Source organism: Lissotriton helveticus, chromosome 3_1 (genome assembly GCF_964261635.1).
Source record: "Lissotriton helveticus chromosome 3_1, aLisHel1.1, whole genome shotgun sequence".
In the NCBI taxonomy this organism is placed as follows: domain Eukaryota; kingdom Metazoa; phylum Chordata; class Amphibia; order Caudata; family Salamandridae; genus Lissotriton; species Lissotriton helveticus.
In genome coordinates, this window is record NC_136061.1 from 1,072,360,314 (window position 1) to 1,072,380,484 (window position 20,171).

Here is a 20,171-nt window from a genome sequence, read left to right on the forward strand (position 1 = left end):
TACCTTCCCGCTTAGTGGATCTATTTAAAAGGAGACTTGAAAATCAATTCAGGCTGTCATTTAAGATTTACTCTCAGTCCAGTAACAGTGTGTAGTAACATATATAGGAGCTGACCATTAGTATAAATCTTTCTGTCCCTATCAGCACACTTTAATATGTCGAGCGCTGCTGTGCACTTTGATGGACTATAAAAGTTGATGGGAGCCTGTAGGAGAGAAACAGCATGACTCAGGCCATTCCTCTAGACTGAGATATAAAAAGAAAAGGATTCTCACTCTCTATCTCTCTGGTCAACAAACAGTATAGGGTCCCCATGCACCAGCCAGGTCTCCTCTGAAACTCAACTGTTCAATCCTAAGTGCCAGAAGCATGCTGAAGATATTCAGACTTTTTACCGGATGGAGGAAAATTATGTGTTGATGTAGGTGGAGTGGGGAATCAAAAGGAGCCCTGACAAAAATGCTCAAACCAGCTCGCTCCCTTAGTCCCCTCGCACAGTGTCTCTCTTTACATCCATCCATCTCTCTCTTCTCTCCTTTCTGATCACTTTCTCACCGCCCCCTCTATCTCTCTCCTTGTGCCTTATGCATTTAACCTTGGGGAGCTGGAGAAGTGACAGATGCACCAGAAGTGGCCAGGGCCTTTGCAAATAGGCCTTCAGGGGCACTAGCCTACTGGGGAAATGCCTGGTGGAATAAAAGGCCAGTCTGGCCATGACTGATGTTGAGTGAGTCTCCACCTGTGGACTACCAGTAGCAGTGCTTATTTGGATGGCTCCTAAAATGAGTAGTCAGCCTTCAATAAAGTTAAAATGGAAATCCTAGACATGGGAGTCCCTAGTAACTCTCAGTAAATTCCCACTTGCTTTGACTCCTGGACTAGTGAGCCGACGTCAGTCTCATTAGTCTGCAAAATGACCATCATATTTGACTAAAAATAGCCGAAAGTCTTGAATATTTCAGTTTGTGAAAAATTGCAATTATAATGACTTTCCAGAAACATCACACTTTTCAAATAAGGCTACTGAATGCTGACCGCATTGTTAATAAATGATGACAAAGCAAAATGTTTTGGTCGTTTGTTGCATAAGATTACGTTTATTTGTTGTTACAGCTTGGTGCGGACTAGATGTGAGATCTATACATTAATGTGTAGCATCATAGAATCTTAATAGTACGTTCTTTCGTTTCTTCATCACTGCACATATTTTTAACCAGAACATCTGCCTGCATAGAGGGTAAGCAAGACCAAAAGAAAAGATGATTATGCGACTATGTACTCATAAAATATTAAAATACCTGATTCATATGCAACAAGTATACCAAAAGTTGATCGTGCAACAGAAAGAGTGATCTAAAACCCACAAGTAAGTCCACAACTGATTGGCTGAAACCAATTAGCATTCTGGAATAGCTAAATCAAAGCCTGGCCTTCGCCTCATTGAAATGCTGGGGAGACCTAATGAGTGCATAAACAAATACCATCAAACATCACCATGCTGAAGCTGTTTTCTAAGAAGTGGGCAAAAGTCCACCCTGGTGATGTGAGAGACTGACAAACTCTTCCTGCAATTGTTTACTTCCAGTTATTGCTGCCAATGGGGGTTGCAGATATTACTCAAACACAGGGGTCATTTTCTTTTTCACACAAGTCTACTGAACTTTGATGATTTTCTTGTTTAGTAAACTATGACAAAGCAAACGGTGTGGCTGTTAGTCACATCAGTTTTAACTTATTGTGCTGTCAGGACTTAGTGAAGACTAGATGATACTGGAAATGTCTCAATGTTAAAACCAATAGAATCTTAACCGGGTACACCATCTTTAGCTAGTCACTATATGTTGAGCATGGAATCTGTATTGTGGAAATCAATGTTCAGAGTCTAACATATTTCGAACAAATATTTGAGGCTGGGTAATGAAAATGGCTGTCAAAGCCCCGCCAGTGGTTTAAAGTGTTTGGTAACATGCGCTAGGTTTCTCTCCTGCATGGGGTCAATTAGTGGTAGACAGGCTGCTCCCCCTACGATGACTGTTGCTACCCCTCGCAGCATCCTTGCTGTCTCTGTTCTCAATGGTCATGAAGATGCCAACAGGATCATAAATTAAGCAGGGCTTTGTCTAGTTTTCATTCTTTGCTCTTCATAGGAAGCAGCAAATAGGAGGCTAAGGGTAGGATAAGGGGTCAATTGTGTAATGTCACTTAGTGTTAAAAGGTGAATTATGTCACTTCCGCTAACCTTTGTATTATGAAGAAACCAAATCTGTGTTCTGCTGTTCTTAAACAAACCTGATACAATACAAGGTTCCCTATCAACCAACGATAAGAGAATTCAAGCAAATAATGTGTATAAGCAGATTATATGGAGGGATAGTCATCTCTCTAATCCTTTAAGTAGCACTTGGTGCTGTATTAAGAGCTGTTTTCGAACATTGCTAGCAGCAGGCACTCTGATGTCAGAACTCAACAGCTCTAAGTTATTGCAGTTGTAAAGTGAAGCCATGTTTGCACTACAGTCTGGTGTTCACTAATAAGATCTTGAGCAATGCAGTGTGCTGACTGTGACAGTAAATATTTTGTAATAACTTATTTTGTTGGTACTTTTCTTAGCTGTGGGCCTTTAAAATAAACACATGTGCCTCCCTTGGCTTTATTTTCTCTTCACTGCAAGATGGCTGGGAGTTGTGGAACTGCCTGGAATAAGACTGGAATTACTATGGTGTTTGATTTTTTTTTATATGACTAGCCAATAATTATTACTGTGTTCATGGAATACAACCCCAGGGTTTGTTTAAAGCTGTGTGAAAGCTATAATTTCCGGAGGATTCCTGGCCATGCCTCGACTGCAATACAACGCTGTAACCTCAGAACCAAAATGAATGGTGTAGTTGTAGCAGATTGTTCCAAAAGTAACACCTATAGATGGTGTGACCTAAACTGTGACTCATGCACAAAATAGAAGAAAATAGGGGAATAGAGCTGTTGAATGCAAAAATACTCGCAGCATTCCAATGGTAGCAGTGTTACACGTGTAAATATAAATCACTTAAAACTGCACATATGTACACCACTCAAATTAATTTCACATTCCCCTCACCGAAAAGCACTTCAACACCTCATGGGGGGTAGCAAGTGCTATATAAATGCAAACCCTTCCCTCTTTTATTCCTCTACTATCCTTTTCAATCTAAATAACAGACTAAAATGTCCACCACTCAAATTAATTTTACATTTCACTATACCAATTCACCACTAATCCTTTTTGGGTTCCTAAGTAGCGTACTACTCGCCAAAAAAGCGCTTTGACGCCTCGTCAGGGGTAGTAAGCTCTATATAAATGCAATTATAATTACAATACAATACAATACATACTGAGTCAAACACATGTTCCAGGAGCCATTAAATTTATGCATTTAATGTCTGCTTAAAAATAAGAATTTCTAGTAGGATGTGAGGAGCCTGTACTGGAAAGTGTTAGGGGAGGAAAATTGGACTGCGTTTGCAGTATTTTTGAGAGGTCTAACTGCTTTGTGTGTCTCCTTGGAGAATCCGAGGACTCTTGCACTAATCCTTTTGTTGGGTGCTCAAGATATTGAGAAATGCAATAAAAAGGTCCCTTTTTAAATGAGATATGCTGCAATAATGAACCAGAAACATGTAAATAAACCTGCTACAAAAAGAAATGTAATTTCAACCTTTAGTTATTGTGGAAAATAAGGGAAGGCCCATGTAAACAGATGGCCCATACCACTGAGCAAATGTGCAGGTGGGGACCTCCCTAGTCCTGCTGCTACATCCAGTAAAGGAGTAAGAATGCGAAGGGGTACCTACACTTTCTTGTTCTGCCTTCGTCATTGCTGAAGGGAATCCTAGCCACCAATGATACATGCCTCTGCCCGCTATCTTGCTGTGTGTTGCCAGTGGCGGCTGACATGTCCCGAGAGTGGTGAGGCGGTGCCCTCCTCAATGGTCTTCTCTCCTTGAGACAGGCAAGCAGGCAGGCTCCAAACTCTCAAGTCAATCCTGGTGCTGCTCTCACCAGCATGAGAGAAGCGTCAGGATTGGTGGTAATGGCCTCTATCAACGCGCACAAGAGCACTTGAGGCTTTTGCTTCCTCTGACCCAGCTGTCTTTAGACAGCTGGGCTAGTGAGGTTTAAAGTGCGCATGTGTGGCTGGCCGTTGCAAGAGGCCAGCCAAAAAGACATTCTCACTTTAAAATGAAAGTGCCCTGCTCTCTCTGCTGTTAGTCAGCAGCAGTCCCGTCCCTATCCTGATGCTTCGTTTTATTTATTATCTCTGGGGCATCTCAGTGGGGTGACGCTCCGCCACATAAATGGAGGAGCTGCCCCTGTGTGTTTCCCTAGTGAATCGTAGGATGGCTCAATGTAAAGCAGAACTGGACAGACCCTTGACCGTCTCTTTCTCTTTGAAGACAAGTGGAGTATGGGAGGCGGTGGGAGTCTCGTGGATGGACCTGTTGGGCACATTGGCATGGGAACTGAATAGTACCTTAACATCTGCTCTTTCCCCATCGTAACCCCTGTAGGAGCATTACTCCAATACCGAGGACCCACAACAAGGGAATAAAATGACTCTTCATCCAACAGGAACCCTGACAGAAAAAGGGTTAAGAGACAATGTTTAGACTCCCCCATGAAGGAACAAGGAAAGGACTTTTACTAGAACCCTGAAAGCTTAAGTTCAACCCTGAAAGGACTTTTGTTTCAGAGAGTGACTAGTGGATCTCTCATCGTCCTGTGAAGGAACAAGAGAAACAGGTGGATATTATAGGACAAGGTTGTGCAGAATAGTATGAAGCAATACAGAAACTATATATTTCTGCATGTCCCCTGAAAGGCAATAGAACCTGTTAACAAGACCTGACATATCCCGAGTCTGATTGCACCAAAAGGAAAATGCCCCACTCATTACCTCTCTTCTGGTCGTCATCCTGCTGATCACATGTAGACTGGGCCAATATTTATTTTCGGAGATGTTTTTACTTATAGAACAAAATGCAGAAAAATGTACTAATTTCTGCCAGCATCATGGAAAACAAAGTGCAGAAAGTCTCTTGGCTGAGTGAAAATTCCTATTATAATATATTTTCAGTTGGAAGCCAATACAAGGCCTTTTGTTGTACGACTTCCTGCACAGCTGTATTGGCTAAATTTGGTAATAGCATTTTGAGATTATGCTGTTGTGAATAAGGGATTAGAGGATAGAGGTTAAAATCCACAGGATTTGACGGATCTCTCCTCTTCTGAGAAGCTAAACATTTCTTGTGTCAGTAATTTTGAACAGCAAAATAAATGTCTTCTATTACAAAAGCCAATTCAAATCGAATTGTACTAATTATTACTGATATTACTCCCTTAAACACAATTGCATTTTAGAGTTATTGAATTCTGTCCGCACACAAGCGTAAACGCATCCTGTGCATGTTTTGCATTTCTTTTTCCGAGATATGACTAAAATCTAACAATTGAATATTTGGTAGTTCTGGACTTTCCTCCTATCCCTAATCAACTATTTGGGAGCAGTAAAACTATAACATTAAACTTCATGCAACATTACAAGTCATGGTCAATAGTCAATATAGGCATCCGAATACACATTATGTTGCTTACTAACTAAAACATCCTCATAAAGTACTTGCCAAGATGCTGTCACAATACATTAATGCCCAGGGTTGATTATGCTTATATGCATATGAAATGCATCCACAATTGTCAAATGACTTCAATCTAATAGATTGTGGGCCAATTCACAAAGGTATTTTCAGCCCTAAACATGTACTTATGACTGAAGATAGGACATCCATGTCTGACTAGCATTCACAAAGGAAATCCTGGAAGGTGTAAATGGTTTTCCTATTGTGTATTCTGTCCATGAGTTACTTACTCTGTAAGTAATTCTACCCACTGTACAATGCACAGGGAAATAGGAGCATGGGCAACATGTTGCATGACATTCCCGGTTGTATGACTGGAGAAATTCTCATTTGGAAATTCTAAGAAAGTGGTCTGCGGGTAGAAGAACATGACATTTTAGCTGTGCTTTTGTGGGTATCTCCAAACTCCTGTGAAACCCTTTACCAGCCTGGAAATGGTTGGAGATTTACTCCAGTTGCAGTAACTCGCCTTCCAGAATGGGAAAGAGAATGGATACGTCTCAGATTTGGTGGGGTTAAGCGAAAAGCTCTCTCTGGGGTGAAAATTGTTAGCCCCTTGAAGGAAAAAAATCTGCATGTGACCAGCAGTCTCCATTCCCTACGCTATGTAGAATTATGCCCAAGGTAAATAGGAACCTGTCTTGTCGTAAGGCATTTTCAGTAGTAGACCTGGATTTCATTTTATGTAGTAGGGGCCTAGGATGAAGTCCCTGATTGCTTGAAGAATAAAATGTATCCTACTATGGACCTCATTACAATAGCCCTGGTAATACCTGACCCAGTACATATTGATACTGCAGGGAAGCAACATTTAGTGGATGCATTATAACTTCTCAATTCTGAGTTATGTGCATCATAATAGGGGAATAAGAAAATAATACTGCATGTTTCCCCTTTAAAGCACAAATGCATTTTTTACTTGACACAATTTGTGTGTGGAAAAAGTCTCAAAATGTTTTCAATCCTGTTTCAGAGGCAAATTACAGTGTGTCCTTTCGCAATGATTATCCTGACTTATAGAATGAAGGCCTCTGTCATTACCCAATACAATAGGGGACATGAACATTGTTTGCCTATTTTATTGGTTAGAATTCATCATTCTTCAGGGATTTATATCTATTGTTGAGGTTCTCAGACAGTGTGTTGAATAAAAGGAATGCCTCTTATTTGCCTGAGTGCATACATCATGCCAATGAGGGAACTCCCAACCGCTCCTGTGCACCTAATACTACATAACATTTACTGAGAGCAACAGCCATCCTTAGATAGGCACAAAAACAGACCACATAAGTTTTAGTCAACCTTTTACATTTAATTGTTGAGAGAGGAGGCTTTGGAAGTGCTGAGTCTGCCAAACACATTGATCCCTCATGAGACGGGAATGTAACAGCAGCCCTGCCATACACCACGTATCACCGCACTAAAGTCGCGCATTTATAGTGCCCTGACGAAGACCCCGGAGCTTGCCAGGCACGCTCTACTAGGACCTTAATTTAAGAGCCTAGTACTGTGCTAATGAGTGCGCTCAACTCTGTGCTGTCTGGCACTGCTGTCTGAAAAACACTTCACCTTTATTCGTGATTTGACCAGTATGCATTGACTGTATGGTTATTGGCGTTGAGCACCGACCCTTGCATTTATTGAAGTCCTTTCCGGCCTCCCCTTAAGCATACCACGTGGCATGTCAGCTCTGTGCCTGGTAAAGAAACTTAACTGCGACAATGCAGTGTGTTGATTGGTCCCTGACATTGAGGCTGTGGTCAGCAGCAGCTTCCTTGTTTATTACAACGCCACCTCCTGTGCCGTATAGTTAAGAGGAGCCGGTGGCTGTGAAGGTCAGTGTGGGCTAATTAATTTTATTTTGGCTGCCTGTAGGCCTTGTTGGGTCTTGTGTACCACCGGGTGGTGATTTACCCGATATTACACCAAAGCGGCCACTGTTTGGGTGGGACCTGGTTCTTGTGCATTGTGTTTTACGCACTGCTTACTCTGCTATACAACCCGCATCTCCCATACCTTGCAACGTATTCTATGGCAGGTGTCAGCTTAATTTTTCATTTCTGGCCTGCCGCCTGTGCCTTACAGTCTAGTACTGAAGTTTAAGCTGTGCAGGTCATTGTGCTGACTGATTTATTTTGGGTAGGCTGTTTGTAGGCCTATTTGGTCTGGTGCTCCGGTTTCGCTGTTGATGTCGGGATAAAATAATAAACCATGTACCAAGATCCTTAATAAACTCAGTTCCCCATACCTTCCTAAACACCTTATCCTGCAGTGCCTGATATGTGGCGGTGCTATACCTCACAGTGTACTGTGTGGAGGGGGTTGAGCGGGCAACATGTAGCCGGATGATTTTGCAGCGCCCCACAGGGATATCAATCACAAGACTCTCTCCTCCCAACAGCAGTAAGGAAGGTGGTTCCCAAATGGAGCCACACATCCAGCTTATGGCGAAAGAGGCTGAAGACACAAATGGGAGCAGTCATTAAAAGAAGGATCTCCAGGAAAGGACATTCACTTCAAGGGAGCTGTTTTTATTCAGCTTGAAGTGTTTTCTATTGGCAGTTAGCTGAGAGGCAAGTCAGTTCTCAAGTGTACCCGATATGCAAACTAGATTCCTGTTATAGCTGGAGTAACATTATAGGACATTCAATCAAACACGAGACATGGGAGAGGATGTGGTCTTACCGCAAGAGCTACAGACTTTGGAACCCGGGTACCAGGTTCAAGTCTTGGCATTGGCTCAACGTCATGTGTAGATGTGCGAATGACTTAATCTTTCCATTCCTAAAACAAAATCTGACCTTCTCTAACTGGTGCTCATGTAAAGTGCTCCTTAAAATTAAAACAAAAAGCAATGAACAGGATTTCAATTTGCACTTCACAAACCAATTGATGTCATGTATTTTGTGCGGAGGTCATTTACTTGCAACATTTTAGACATGGAGCTATTAAGAAAATATTTAATAACCACGGAATGCTTGTCCTTCCTCTGATTCATTTGTACAATATCTGTGACGTGTTATACACGTGCAGAGTACACTTAAACTCAAAGATATGAAGGAACTTTATTGTACCATTACTTGGACCCATCACAATTTATACAAACATGTTTTTGTATGACACACATATTTGAAGGCACTCTCTTATGTGATCATGAACATAAAGATGGTTCTGTGGATTTGTCCCCGCTTTTCCAGTTTCACTCTGAACAATTTGATCACTAAGGGCCGTATGTATGAACACATTTTCCCATAGACACAGAATGGGTCAAAACGTTTGATAAATCTGGCCCTAAGAGGGTATCTCTTTCTGATATTGCATGCTAATGCTTTGTCTGTAATTCATGGAGGATGAGATTAGAGCAGAGGTAATACTGCCTGCTGCCCAACCATGCTCAGTGCTACTTTGGACGTATGAAGCTTTCTCAAACCCCTCCTTCCCTCAAAACCCCTGAATCTGAGGCTTGGCTGCGGCGACACACAGCCTCGAGGCAGCTCCTCCATTTATGTAGCCTTCTCATACCTCCAACTTCCCTCAAAACCCCTGAAAGCTGTAGTGATGGACAGCTTCCAGTCAACACACCTATTTAAGGGAAATAGGGGGCATATTATCAAGGGGGTTTATCTCCGCTTTTTTGGCTTTAAAAGCCAAGAAAGTGGAGATAAAATTATCTCCCTATTACCTAGCTGTCGCTAACACCAGTTAGCGACAGCTAGTAGGAGATAGCGACCATCTTGGGCCCCACTTTGCATGTCAGTGATATTTATCACTAATGACATGCAAAGTGGGCGTGCCAAGATGTTAGCGACTGGAAACAAGTCTCTAACCAAGCAATAGCGATAATTATCGCTATTGCTTGGAAATATGCCCCTAGGTTAATGCCCTTCTATTTCTGGTGCTTTGCAAGAGTTAAGATCTTAGAGTTTCTTGTTGCTCAAATGGGTGTAATAATTTATATTTATATATGTTTCCCTCGTCCTCATTATTACATTTTTCGCACGAAAAAGTGTCACTCATAGTCGTTAATGTATGATGTATTACAGTTATAGTTATTAGAACATTTGTGGTTTGCAGAAGTTCAAACAAAATATACAAAACAAAATTGTGTTTTTTTCCCCATAAAAGATGTGGTATATTTGTTTCTGATCTTCATGCAGTGTTATTCTTTGTAGAGACACATCGCAGAAATCTACTAGGGAAAACAACTTACAAGGAATATTCACTTGCTTTCTTTTACAAGAACGTGCAAACTTTATGACACTTGTGTAGCTAGAGTGGAATATAGGTGATGACATAGGGTAAATGGTGATGATCTATTGAAATGTTGTGACTGTTTGGTAAATGCAAACTTTTTTTGAAATCTTTAAAATTGAGAAATGTATGGAAATATTGCTTCTTATATCATTCTTGTATTTTTAGGTTTTTAAGCCATACATAATGCACTATTAATCTGTATACACCTTTTCATATGTATTCCTAATACGCTTTCTTTCATCATTTTTTCAGCACGTTCTTATGGAAGAGGGTCTCTGGTAACTATTGCAGGATGAAAAGATGGAGCCGCCACTGCATATACCACCAGGACCTGACAGCCTACGACTCTTCACCAGGGAATCCCTTCAAGCTATCGAAAAGCGCATTGCCGAAGAAAAGGCCAAGAAGCCCCCAAAACCAGATCGTAGAGATGACGACGATGAAAATGGCCCAAAGCCAAATAGAGACCTGGAAGCAGGGAAATCACTGCCATTTATTTATGGGGACCTCCCTTCAGAAATGGTTTCCACACCGATGGAGGACCTGGACCCATACTATAGCAATCAAAAAGTGAGTCTACAGTAGCCAACATAATGTTGATGATGCTATTCAAATAACCATATCTTGTGCTTTGTGGTTTAGGAATTGTTCAGCCCTGTGCTACTAACCTCCTGCACCAAACCCCAATCATATGTTTTGTACTCCAATCTTCCTTAAAGGGTTATGACTCTGAATCATACTCCAATGTATATAGATCTACAACAATATCAAGAGATGTTGCACTCCAATTTTATTCTTTGATCCTATTTATTATACTTCTTTATGGTTCTTCATCAACACAGGACACCCAACACTTGTTTTGAGGTAAAAGCCTATTTTTCAAGGCATTCTAGTATATAGAAACCTTCATCAGCATATAGTGATCTTCATCAACCCGTCTGATTATTTTGTGATTTAAAAGATCAATACTCCAACTTACATAGAGCCCTTACTGGCAGTCGCAATATGTTTAGTACTCCTGATGTCAGACAAGAGGAGGGAGTTTTGATCTTTTAAATCACAAACTAGTCAGACAGCCTAAACTATCTGATGAAAATTACTTAATACTAGAATGTCTTGTAAAGAGGCTTTTACCTCAAAACACGTACTGGCTATTGTTTGTTTTTAAAGAACAAACTTATAATGAATTGGATAGAAAGATACAATTGGAGTGCAACAGCTATTGACTGTCTTGTTCACACACAGATTGAGAAGTGAAACTTTGTTACATATCCTGATCAGACACAAATAACGGACTGTCAATACTGTTCATGCCAAACCCTGCAAAATGCGGCGGCCATCTTAGAATATATGAAGCATATAAAGTAGAATTCGCAATTTTATCAAAGTACAATTAAATTAAGCCATGCATGTTAAAGTACATCTAATGACATTCAAAAAAAGCTCAGAGGGTCACTGATAAAGACAATACTCAATTGCGGTAATGGAAAACCCAAGTTCCAGAAACCTTGGAGTATCCTAAAGACATGGCTGTCCTGGGGCCCCCCGATGGCGGCATAGGTATCAGTTGTGTGGATAGGTATTCTGATCCAGCAGCTAGACACTGTAATGTCAGTATATATATTTCCTGGAGAAACTAAATGACATTCCCTGGTCAGAAGAGTATATGTTGCTATCTCTGGATATATGTGCTCTTTACACAAGCATTAATCATATTGATGGTGTGAATTCTTTTTAGGAAATAGACCCATGGAATTGTACCAACACGGTAAAATTATTTTAGACATGATATCTCTGTGCCTCCATGACAACCATTTCTTGTTTGACAAAGACATATATCATCAAAGAAGAGGAGTCACCATGGGAGCTTGCTTCTCCCCCAGCTATGCGTGCTTACACGTTGGCTGGTGGGAGGAGCAGGCTCTCAAGGTTAAACACAGAGACATATGGGACGAACGCATCATAGGGTGGATGCGTTTCATTGACGATATATTTTTTGTATGGAAGGAAACTGAGGAATTGGCCGAAGCTTTTGTTAATACCTTAAATATCAATGATCTTAACCTCCAATTTACTGCAGCAGTTGACAAAAAATCCTATTGATTTCTTGGATGTGCATGTGTTTATAGAAGACAATACAATGGAAACAACTCTGCACAGGAAGAGTACGGCTGGTAACTCGACGCTTCATGCGCTGAGTTTTCACCCTACCCATTTGATAAGAAGTATCCCATATGGGGAATTCTTAAGGCTACGTAGAATCTGCAGCACAGACATGGCATTTAAAAATTTTAGAAATTAGTGCAAGCTCAGATTCTTAGCCAGGGGTTACACCAACAAGATCATTGATTCAGCTTTATCCTTGGTCAGAATTATATCCCAGGAAGACCTATTGAGCAACGACAATATCCCTTGTAACAATAGAAAAGTCAGTGTTTCCAATAAAAAGGAAGAAAACACCAAAATGAGATTTATAACAACTTACAGCAGCCAACACAAGAAAATCCAGAAAGTCCAAGTCTATGAACAATGCCCTAGTCAAGCCTTGTCCAGAATTGATTACTAATGTGCACCAACCAAGTTATACGTGGCTAACACCCCGTAACGGGTTTAGCAAGTGCTCTACGTGCAGAGCATGTAAGTTTGGAGCCAACACTTCACAATATACTACAGTGTATGGCGCCACTACAAAAAAACTTAAAGCCAGATACACCTGTAATACAGAATATGCTGTCTACGTATTGAGCTGCACTTGCGGACTTCAATACGTGGGGAGCACAAAACTGCAAGTGCATGTTCGTATCTTACAGCACCTCAGAGCCATTGTCAACTTGGACATGACTTATCCAGTGGTCAGACATGTTAAGGCAGTGCATCATAATAAATTTGAAGACTTAAAATATTTTGTCATAGCTGCAGTTTCACCAATGAGAAGGGGAGGGAACTGGGAGAGAGTCCTAAGACAACTGGAGGCTAAATGTGTACATGAATTAGATACTCGTGCTCCCAAAGGACTCAATAATGGGGGAGAATTGTATAATTTTTTTATGAAATATTTATGGTTATTTATTCAATTAATACAGTGAGTTTTTAACATCAATTTTGAAACACCATATGTTACATAGATTCATATTAACATCAAATTTTATCTGACCCCCTATTTATACGTATCCCCCTAAAATTAATAGGGGTCTCTCAGGATTCGATCATGCCGTTGTGGGTGCTGCAACATTAGAATATATTATTATGGCAGGGTGACTCCTCTAGCCTTAGGTTTAATCCAACTTATCCTAAATAGTGAGGTGATGATATTACAATGCACATTACAACAATTAAAGAAACATATGGCAGTGATGTTTTGGTGTGTTATGTCAATGCCCCCGCTAGCACCTAAATTTTAATTTTAATTCTAATTTAAATTTTTCACATTCTAAAATATTTGATTGTGATTTTCTTTTTGTTGCTTTTTGCACGGCACACCTTAAACACCCTCTGTAGCGCTTTGTATATTGTCTTGTGATGCAACCAGGGCTCAAGTCTGGGGTCCACGCGGGTGGACGGTGTCCACCCATTTTTTTCACAGGGTGGACGCCGTCCCTCCTGCCAAGAAGCTGGGCCCCAAAGAAATATGCTGAACGTGTCCCGGTGTAAATTTCAGACACCGGGACACGTTCAGCACGTGACGTCACGAGGTCATTTGCATACTATCAGTCCCCCCACTTTTTTCTATAGGACTTGTGCCCTGGATGCAACCATAATATAAGCAATGGCTATGAATGCAAATTCATATGGGGCTCGCAGCACAGAACATGGAGGATGTAATTGTTGGCTTTTTCTTGGTTCAAATGTATAGAAAAAGGGATTATTAAGGGTCAGATAGCTGAAAATTCAGAATGGTACAGATATGATTGCAGTGGTATATATCCAGTCTATAACTATTTTATTTGTTAAGATGTCAGATCAACTGGCCTCCATTAGTAATAGAATCCAACATATACTAAATACGAGGACACAGTGTCACTTTGACATGAGACAATGAATAACCATGCTTATTGAGAGGATCAGTACCACAGTGCCCCCTTCGTTGAATGATTGCTAAAAAAAATAAATATTTTTTTATATAAGTATCTGTACAAGATGACAGCAATTTTTCCAAGAAATGGTGTGATCAGGCACTTAGCACTTTATATTATACATTGGACTGATCTTATGAAAAGTGTGTATGTTTACTATCTAAATTGCCATTTGCACAGAACCTAGATCAAATTCTATTTTTCAATAGCAATGTCAAAATGTGTATGCATACAAGCAAAGGTAGCAACTGCCTCCATAAAAATGCGAATAAGCACTTTGCACTTTATATATTGCTTCGGATTGATCCCAGAAATGTTGCATAACCTAATAAGTCCATGCTGCTAAATGGTACGGATTTTAAATTATTATGATGCTTACAGTACACTGAGAATATCCATAAGTATTTTTTTCAGTTTGACTAATCACATGATGCGATGCGTGACAAGAATGTTGAAGAGCAATTTGGGACTAGGGTCTCGTCATGTGATCAAGCCCACTGAATGGGCGAAACGTGTCATCAACCATGCTGAGAGTCAGCTTAATAAAACGGAAACATTTTGCACTTGGATTCCTGGTGTAATATATATATATATATATATATATATATATATATATATATATATATATATATATATATATATATACTAGCAGCCCGTCCCGACGTTGTCCGGGAGCAATTAGGTTTCAGGGCCCCCACCCGGCCCGACGTTGTCCGTGGGTCCCCCGGAGCCTTCCTCCATATATTGCAGTATTATACCTCTATGTTTACTTTGTACGCTTTTGTAACCTGCACACGTCACTTTTTCCTCCTGTAATGCAGTATTATACCTCTGTTTACTTTGTACGCTTTTGTAACCTGCACACGTCACTTTTTCCTCCTGTAATGCACCGTTTGGCTCTCTTTTGTAATGCACCGTTTGCTTCCTCTTGTATTTTGTTGGCTCACGATTGTCATTTTTGCTTCATTTATTGTAACGTTTGCTTACTTTGTACGCTTTTGTAATCTGCACACGTCACTTTTTCCTCCTGGAATGCACCGTTTGGCTCACTTTTGCAATGCACCGTTTGCTTCCTCTTGTATTTTGTTGGCTCACGTTTGTCATTTTTGCTTCATTTAATGTAACGTTTGCTTTTGTATTTTGCCGCCGCTCACCGCTCCTAAATAAATAAATAAATAACCTACCTCATCCGCCGCTCACCGCTCCTCCCCGCCTGTCGCCGCTCCTCACTGCCTGTCCGCCGCTCCTCACCGCCTGTCCGCCGCTCCTCACCGCCTGTCCACTGCTCCTCACCGCCTGTCTGCCGCTCCTCACCGCCTGTCCACCGCTCCTCACCGCCTGTCCGCCGCTCCTCACCGCTCCTCCCCGCCTGTGCGCCGCTCCTCCCCGCGCTCATGTCCACCGGTCCTCTTCGCGCTCCTGTACGCCGCTCCTCCCCGCGCACCTAACGTCAGCACGCACGTCGCGGCTGGCGCTTCCTCCAAGGGACTACTTTTTTTGGGGGGGTAAATTTTTGCAATTACGTATATTTATTAACTTTATATAGCCTATGTCCATCTGCACACCCTGACGATTACAACGATGTATCGGGTGTGTGGATTGGCGCTGTGGTTCCCGAGTTTACCCGCCTCAAAGGTTCGAAAGTTCTTCCTTTATAATAGTAGTATATATATATATATATATATATATATATATATATATATATATATATATATATATATATATATATATATATATATATATATATATATGTATATATATATATATATATATATATATATATATATATATATATATATATATATATAGTTATAGTTATAGTTATAGTTAGTTGGACATTTCACTTGTACAAAACCAGAGAAATTTGGCTCTTATAGTTAGTAGAGCTAACTATAACTCGCGCCCCCGCAATGCACTGCTGATGACGTCACATATTACATCACATCACTTTGCAAATTGTGGCAATTTGCAAATCACTTGGAACCAGAAGGAGCGAAGTAGCTGGAAGAATTCTACGCTCAAACACCTCTATCCCAGTCATCACAGCTGCAGCAAAATCTTTGGGTTGGTCATGGGCCATTAGGTCACACTCCCTCTCCACCTAACATATGCTATTTTTTTCACTAGTATATGGTGATTCACATCTACACTGTGGCAAGATGCATCTTGCCTTGTATGGCTGGCCCCATATGTTAGGACTAAAGTTTAATGCTTTGCAGTAGTGATTTCCAACGGTGCTTGCTTTTAGTGGTTGTTTTTAGTGATAGCTACGATATGTTTTATTAACGCTATTTTATGGTTTTTAAAAAATGTCATGATGATCCAATTGCATTTAAAAAAAAAAGTCAATATTGTTAGCTACTTTGAACATCGATAATGAACTATCTTTTTAGTAATATGTTTTGTATTTCGCTTTTATGACTAATTGTCGACTAAAGCTTGTTTGATACTGAAAACATTTGCATTACTGAAAATTGTGTGGAACAAGCATAATTAATTACTAGTTTCCATGTATGAATCAAGATCAAAATTTTTTAAATGTTATTGAAGGTCTGTGGATCACCCTGCCAAAGCTAGTGGTCGTACTTGATCTCTTGTGAAATCAGCGTAATAGATACCCCATACATAATATAGAAATAACAATCATGTAGGCTTGCTTAAGAAAAGCATGATACATAGGTGTACAGTAGAAGGTGTAGAACTGCCCCACAGATTTAATGTTTCACATTTTAAAAAGTACATTTTTGCTCATTGAATTGTCCACGGGCCAGATGTATCAAACATTTGTCAGGTCACAAATGACCCAATTCGCAGAATTGGGCTGTTTGCGACTGGACAAATGCATTTTGATATGTATCATTCCCAAATTGTGATTCAGTAACATGTTACCAAATCATAGTTTGAAATTGCGAATACATACCGATTCGGTATTAGAAAGGGTCATGTTTAGAGCGTCCTTTCCTAATACTGAATCACAGTGGTATGTAAGAATGTTTAGCCACCTAAATGAGGCCGCTAAACATTCACATTTTACCACCTACTTTAAGTAGGTGTTAGCCCATTCTCAAATGGAAAGGGGTCCATTGATCTGTGGCCCCTTCTCACCTCCTAAAGTAATATTGCCCTTTCGAATTCCGCACACAGAATGAGGTCTTTGTTTCATTTCACCAATTTAGGGCCCCTAGTAGCTTTCCAGAGCACAGTAATCTCACACTTAGCTAAAACCAAACCCAAATCTACAAACCTTGTGGTAATTTTGCAACTGGCAGGTCTGGGGAATCCCCCAGTAAGCTGGACAAGGAGGTGTGTGGGATCGATCTATGAGTTACCTCATTAATGCAGTCCACCACTTCTCTCCAATAATCAGCCAGCAGGGGTCAGTACCACACCATGTGAAACATCTCAGAACCCTGTTCACCACATCATGGACAGCCCACTTCAGCCGCTCATAAGACACAGATGATCTTACCAGGGGTGAAATATACCCTGTGCAAAAAGTAAAAGCGAATCAATTTACATCTGCCATTCCTAGACTCCATAAAGGTGTTTGCAGTGTGTCTTAGTCTACTCCACTTCCATGATTGAGAGTGCAATATCTTCTTCCAATTTTTCATGCAGCTCCACCAAAGGTGTAGTAATGTTGAGCCACAAGGCTTGGTATAAGCATGTTACCACCTTGAGACAGGCCATTGTGGTGCACATGAATAGGTAACACTTATAATGTGGGGGCTCTTCCATGTTTGTACTCCAGTGGTCACCCAGAGTAGCAACTACCACCCGATGTCGTAAAAACTGACCTCTTGTAATTTCAAAGGTGGTGGAGAAGTCATCAAATGCTAAAACTTTATCATCTCTGTAGAGGTTCCCAACTTGATTCACCCCACAGTGGCTAGGATTCTAGACAGTTCAGCAAGAAACCCTCCCTGGTCTGTATTAGAAGCATAGATCCACACTATGGTCAAGTCGGTGACCTAACACCACTACATTTCTCCTGTTGGGTCGAACATTTTCCTTGTTTTTTGGAATGGCACCCCAAGGCAGATCAACAGCAGGACCCCTCAAGCGAAGGCCGAGTTTGAAGTGGCATACAGCTAGGCGCCTCAATGTATCTCCCTAAGCTATTTGCTCCGGTCCCCATAGTGAATGATCTGGCGAGTACTGCATGCCGACATGGGTGCACTAGAGGGAGCATCACCAGCAGTGTCAAATGAACTGCAAGTCTCTGGCACCCTCTAGAAGTGGTAGTCTGGGGTTCAAGAGGACCTGGTACAGGGCACAGATACTTGGTATTGTCCTGATGGTATTCTCCCCAGGGTGCATTCGTGAACAAATCCACTTGTTAAACCACTGGAGCTGCTCCACCAGGTAGTAGGCTTCAATATCTGGGGCTGCCAGTCCCCCCTCTGCCGTCTAGTATTGCAGTTTAGCCAGTGCTACCCTATGTCTACCTGTTTCCCATATAAACTCGATCAGCAGTGAGTTTGATTCCGGGGAAACCTTTCGGGGCATAATGATGGGCAGTGTGGAGAAGAAGTACAACAGTCAGGGCATCTTTGCCACTGCAAATCTCCCCACTACAGACAGCAATAAGGTCATCCAGAAGTCTACGTCGATGCAGAGTCCGCTAATGGCCGCACCGATATTACCCTCCGGAAGGTCAAGGGGATCATGGTAGATCCTGACTTCCAGATATTCAGGCATGACCCTTCCTAAGTGAGTCTCCGCAGGTCTTAAGGTTGGGGCACACGCCCACAGAGTGGTAATAGGTAGGATTTCTGCCAATTTATACACATGCCAAAAGCGCTTCCAAAGCACTCCAGAAAAGCAAATGTGCCCAGCAAATCCTCATCTGTGTCCGGCAGGAACAGAAGCATGTAATTCACTTAAAGGGCACAGTAGCTTGAAATGTTGTGTAAGTTCTAGTCCCCGATATGCCATGCCAGAGTGTGTGCTACTTGCTTATGGCTTGGCAGCAATGATAAATAGTAAAGGGGTAAGTGGGTGGCCTTGACTAATTCCTGTTCCTGCTACATAGGTGTCAGAAATGCATCTTCCAGTCTGGACTTGGGCAGTAGGCGCGAAATATAGGAGCCTAGTCCACTGAACAAACTCAGGGCCTAGACCCATCTTTGACAGTACTTGGTAAAGGAAGTCCCAGCGAAGACTATCAAAGGCTTTTTCTATGTCTAGTGCCACAATCACAGCTCTGTGTGTACCTAGTATCTGTGCCTCGAGGTTTGAGAGGAGCCTACGGATATTGTGTACCTCCCTATGCCCCGGGATGAACCCAGAGTAAATCGGATTGGGTATTAGTGGAAGGAGTTGAGGGGCTAATATCCTACTGAGAATTTGCTAGTCTAATTAAGCTTGGACAAGGGTCAATATGCCCTGACATCATGAGGGGGGGATGCCCAGTTTCAGCAGTGGGATCACCAGGGCCTTACTACTGTAGTTGGGTAATTGTCCTGTTTCTCGGGCTGCAGCATAGTGCACCACCAACTTTGGTGCAAGTTCTGCATCTTAAGCTACCTAAAATGCCACTGGCAGACCATCCGTCCTAGGGACCTTACCTCTTACCTTGACTTTGATTGCAACCCGCACCTCCTGAAGTGTAATAGCACCTCCCCAGTGCCTCTCATTCTATCTGTGTAACCGTTAGGACCCCCGCCTGGTGCCAGAAGTCACTTATAAGTTGGGAGGGTAATATCGGTGGGAAGGCACACAGTGCTGTATTGTATTCCCCAAATCTATGCTCACTCAGCTCTGAGTCTAGTCCTGGAATTAAGGAACCTCTGGACGTTGGGTTGGTTAGCCAAGCCAGTAGGGTCCCTGCTTTCTCACGCTCAGCATAAACACGGATCATCTACTTACGATGGTCAAAGCATCAAAACTTCTCCGTATTATTATCTGCCCCCAGATCCCAAAAGTTGTTATTTCAGTCCTGAGTTTCCAGGCCTAGCTAATGTCCAGGTGTCTTAACACCCTCTCATGTGGCTCACCTTCTCCCACCAAGGTACGCCGTACCCCTTCAATCTCCACTGTACAGCGCCCCCTAATGACTGTCTTAAACACATTCGACTCAGTCACAGGGGAAGTGATTGCAGCCTCATTGTCTAAAAAATCGTTCTGTATCGCTTTGCCGATAGTATGTAGACACACTGGGTCCT

At 41.6% G+C, this 20,171-nt stretch overlaps 1 protein-coding gene across 2 annotated transcripts in view; it reads left to right on the forward strand.

The window, feature by feature from the left end:
* Positions 1-20,171, forward strand: part of LOC144823278 (sodium channel protein type 2 subunit alpha-like) — an 859,818-nt gene that overhangs the window by 166,367 nt on the left and 673,280 nt on the right. For both annotated transcript variants that reach the window (XM_078681635.1, XM_078681634.1), the window contains exon 2: positions 10,184-10,501. In XM_078681635.1, the coding sequence (XP_078537761.1) occupies positions 10,232-10,501 (270 nt within the window). In that variant the 5' untranslated portion in view covers positions 10,184-10,231. The remainder of the gene's footprint in view (positions 1-10,183; positions 10,502-20,171) is intronic.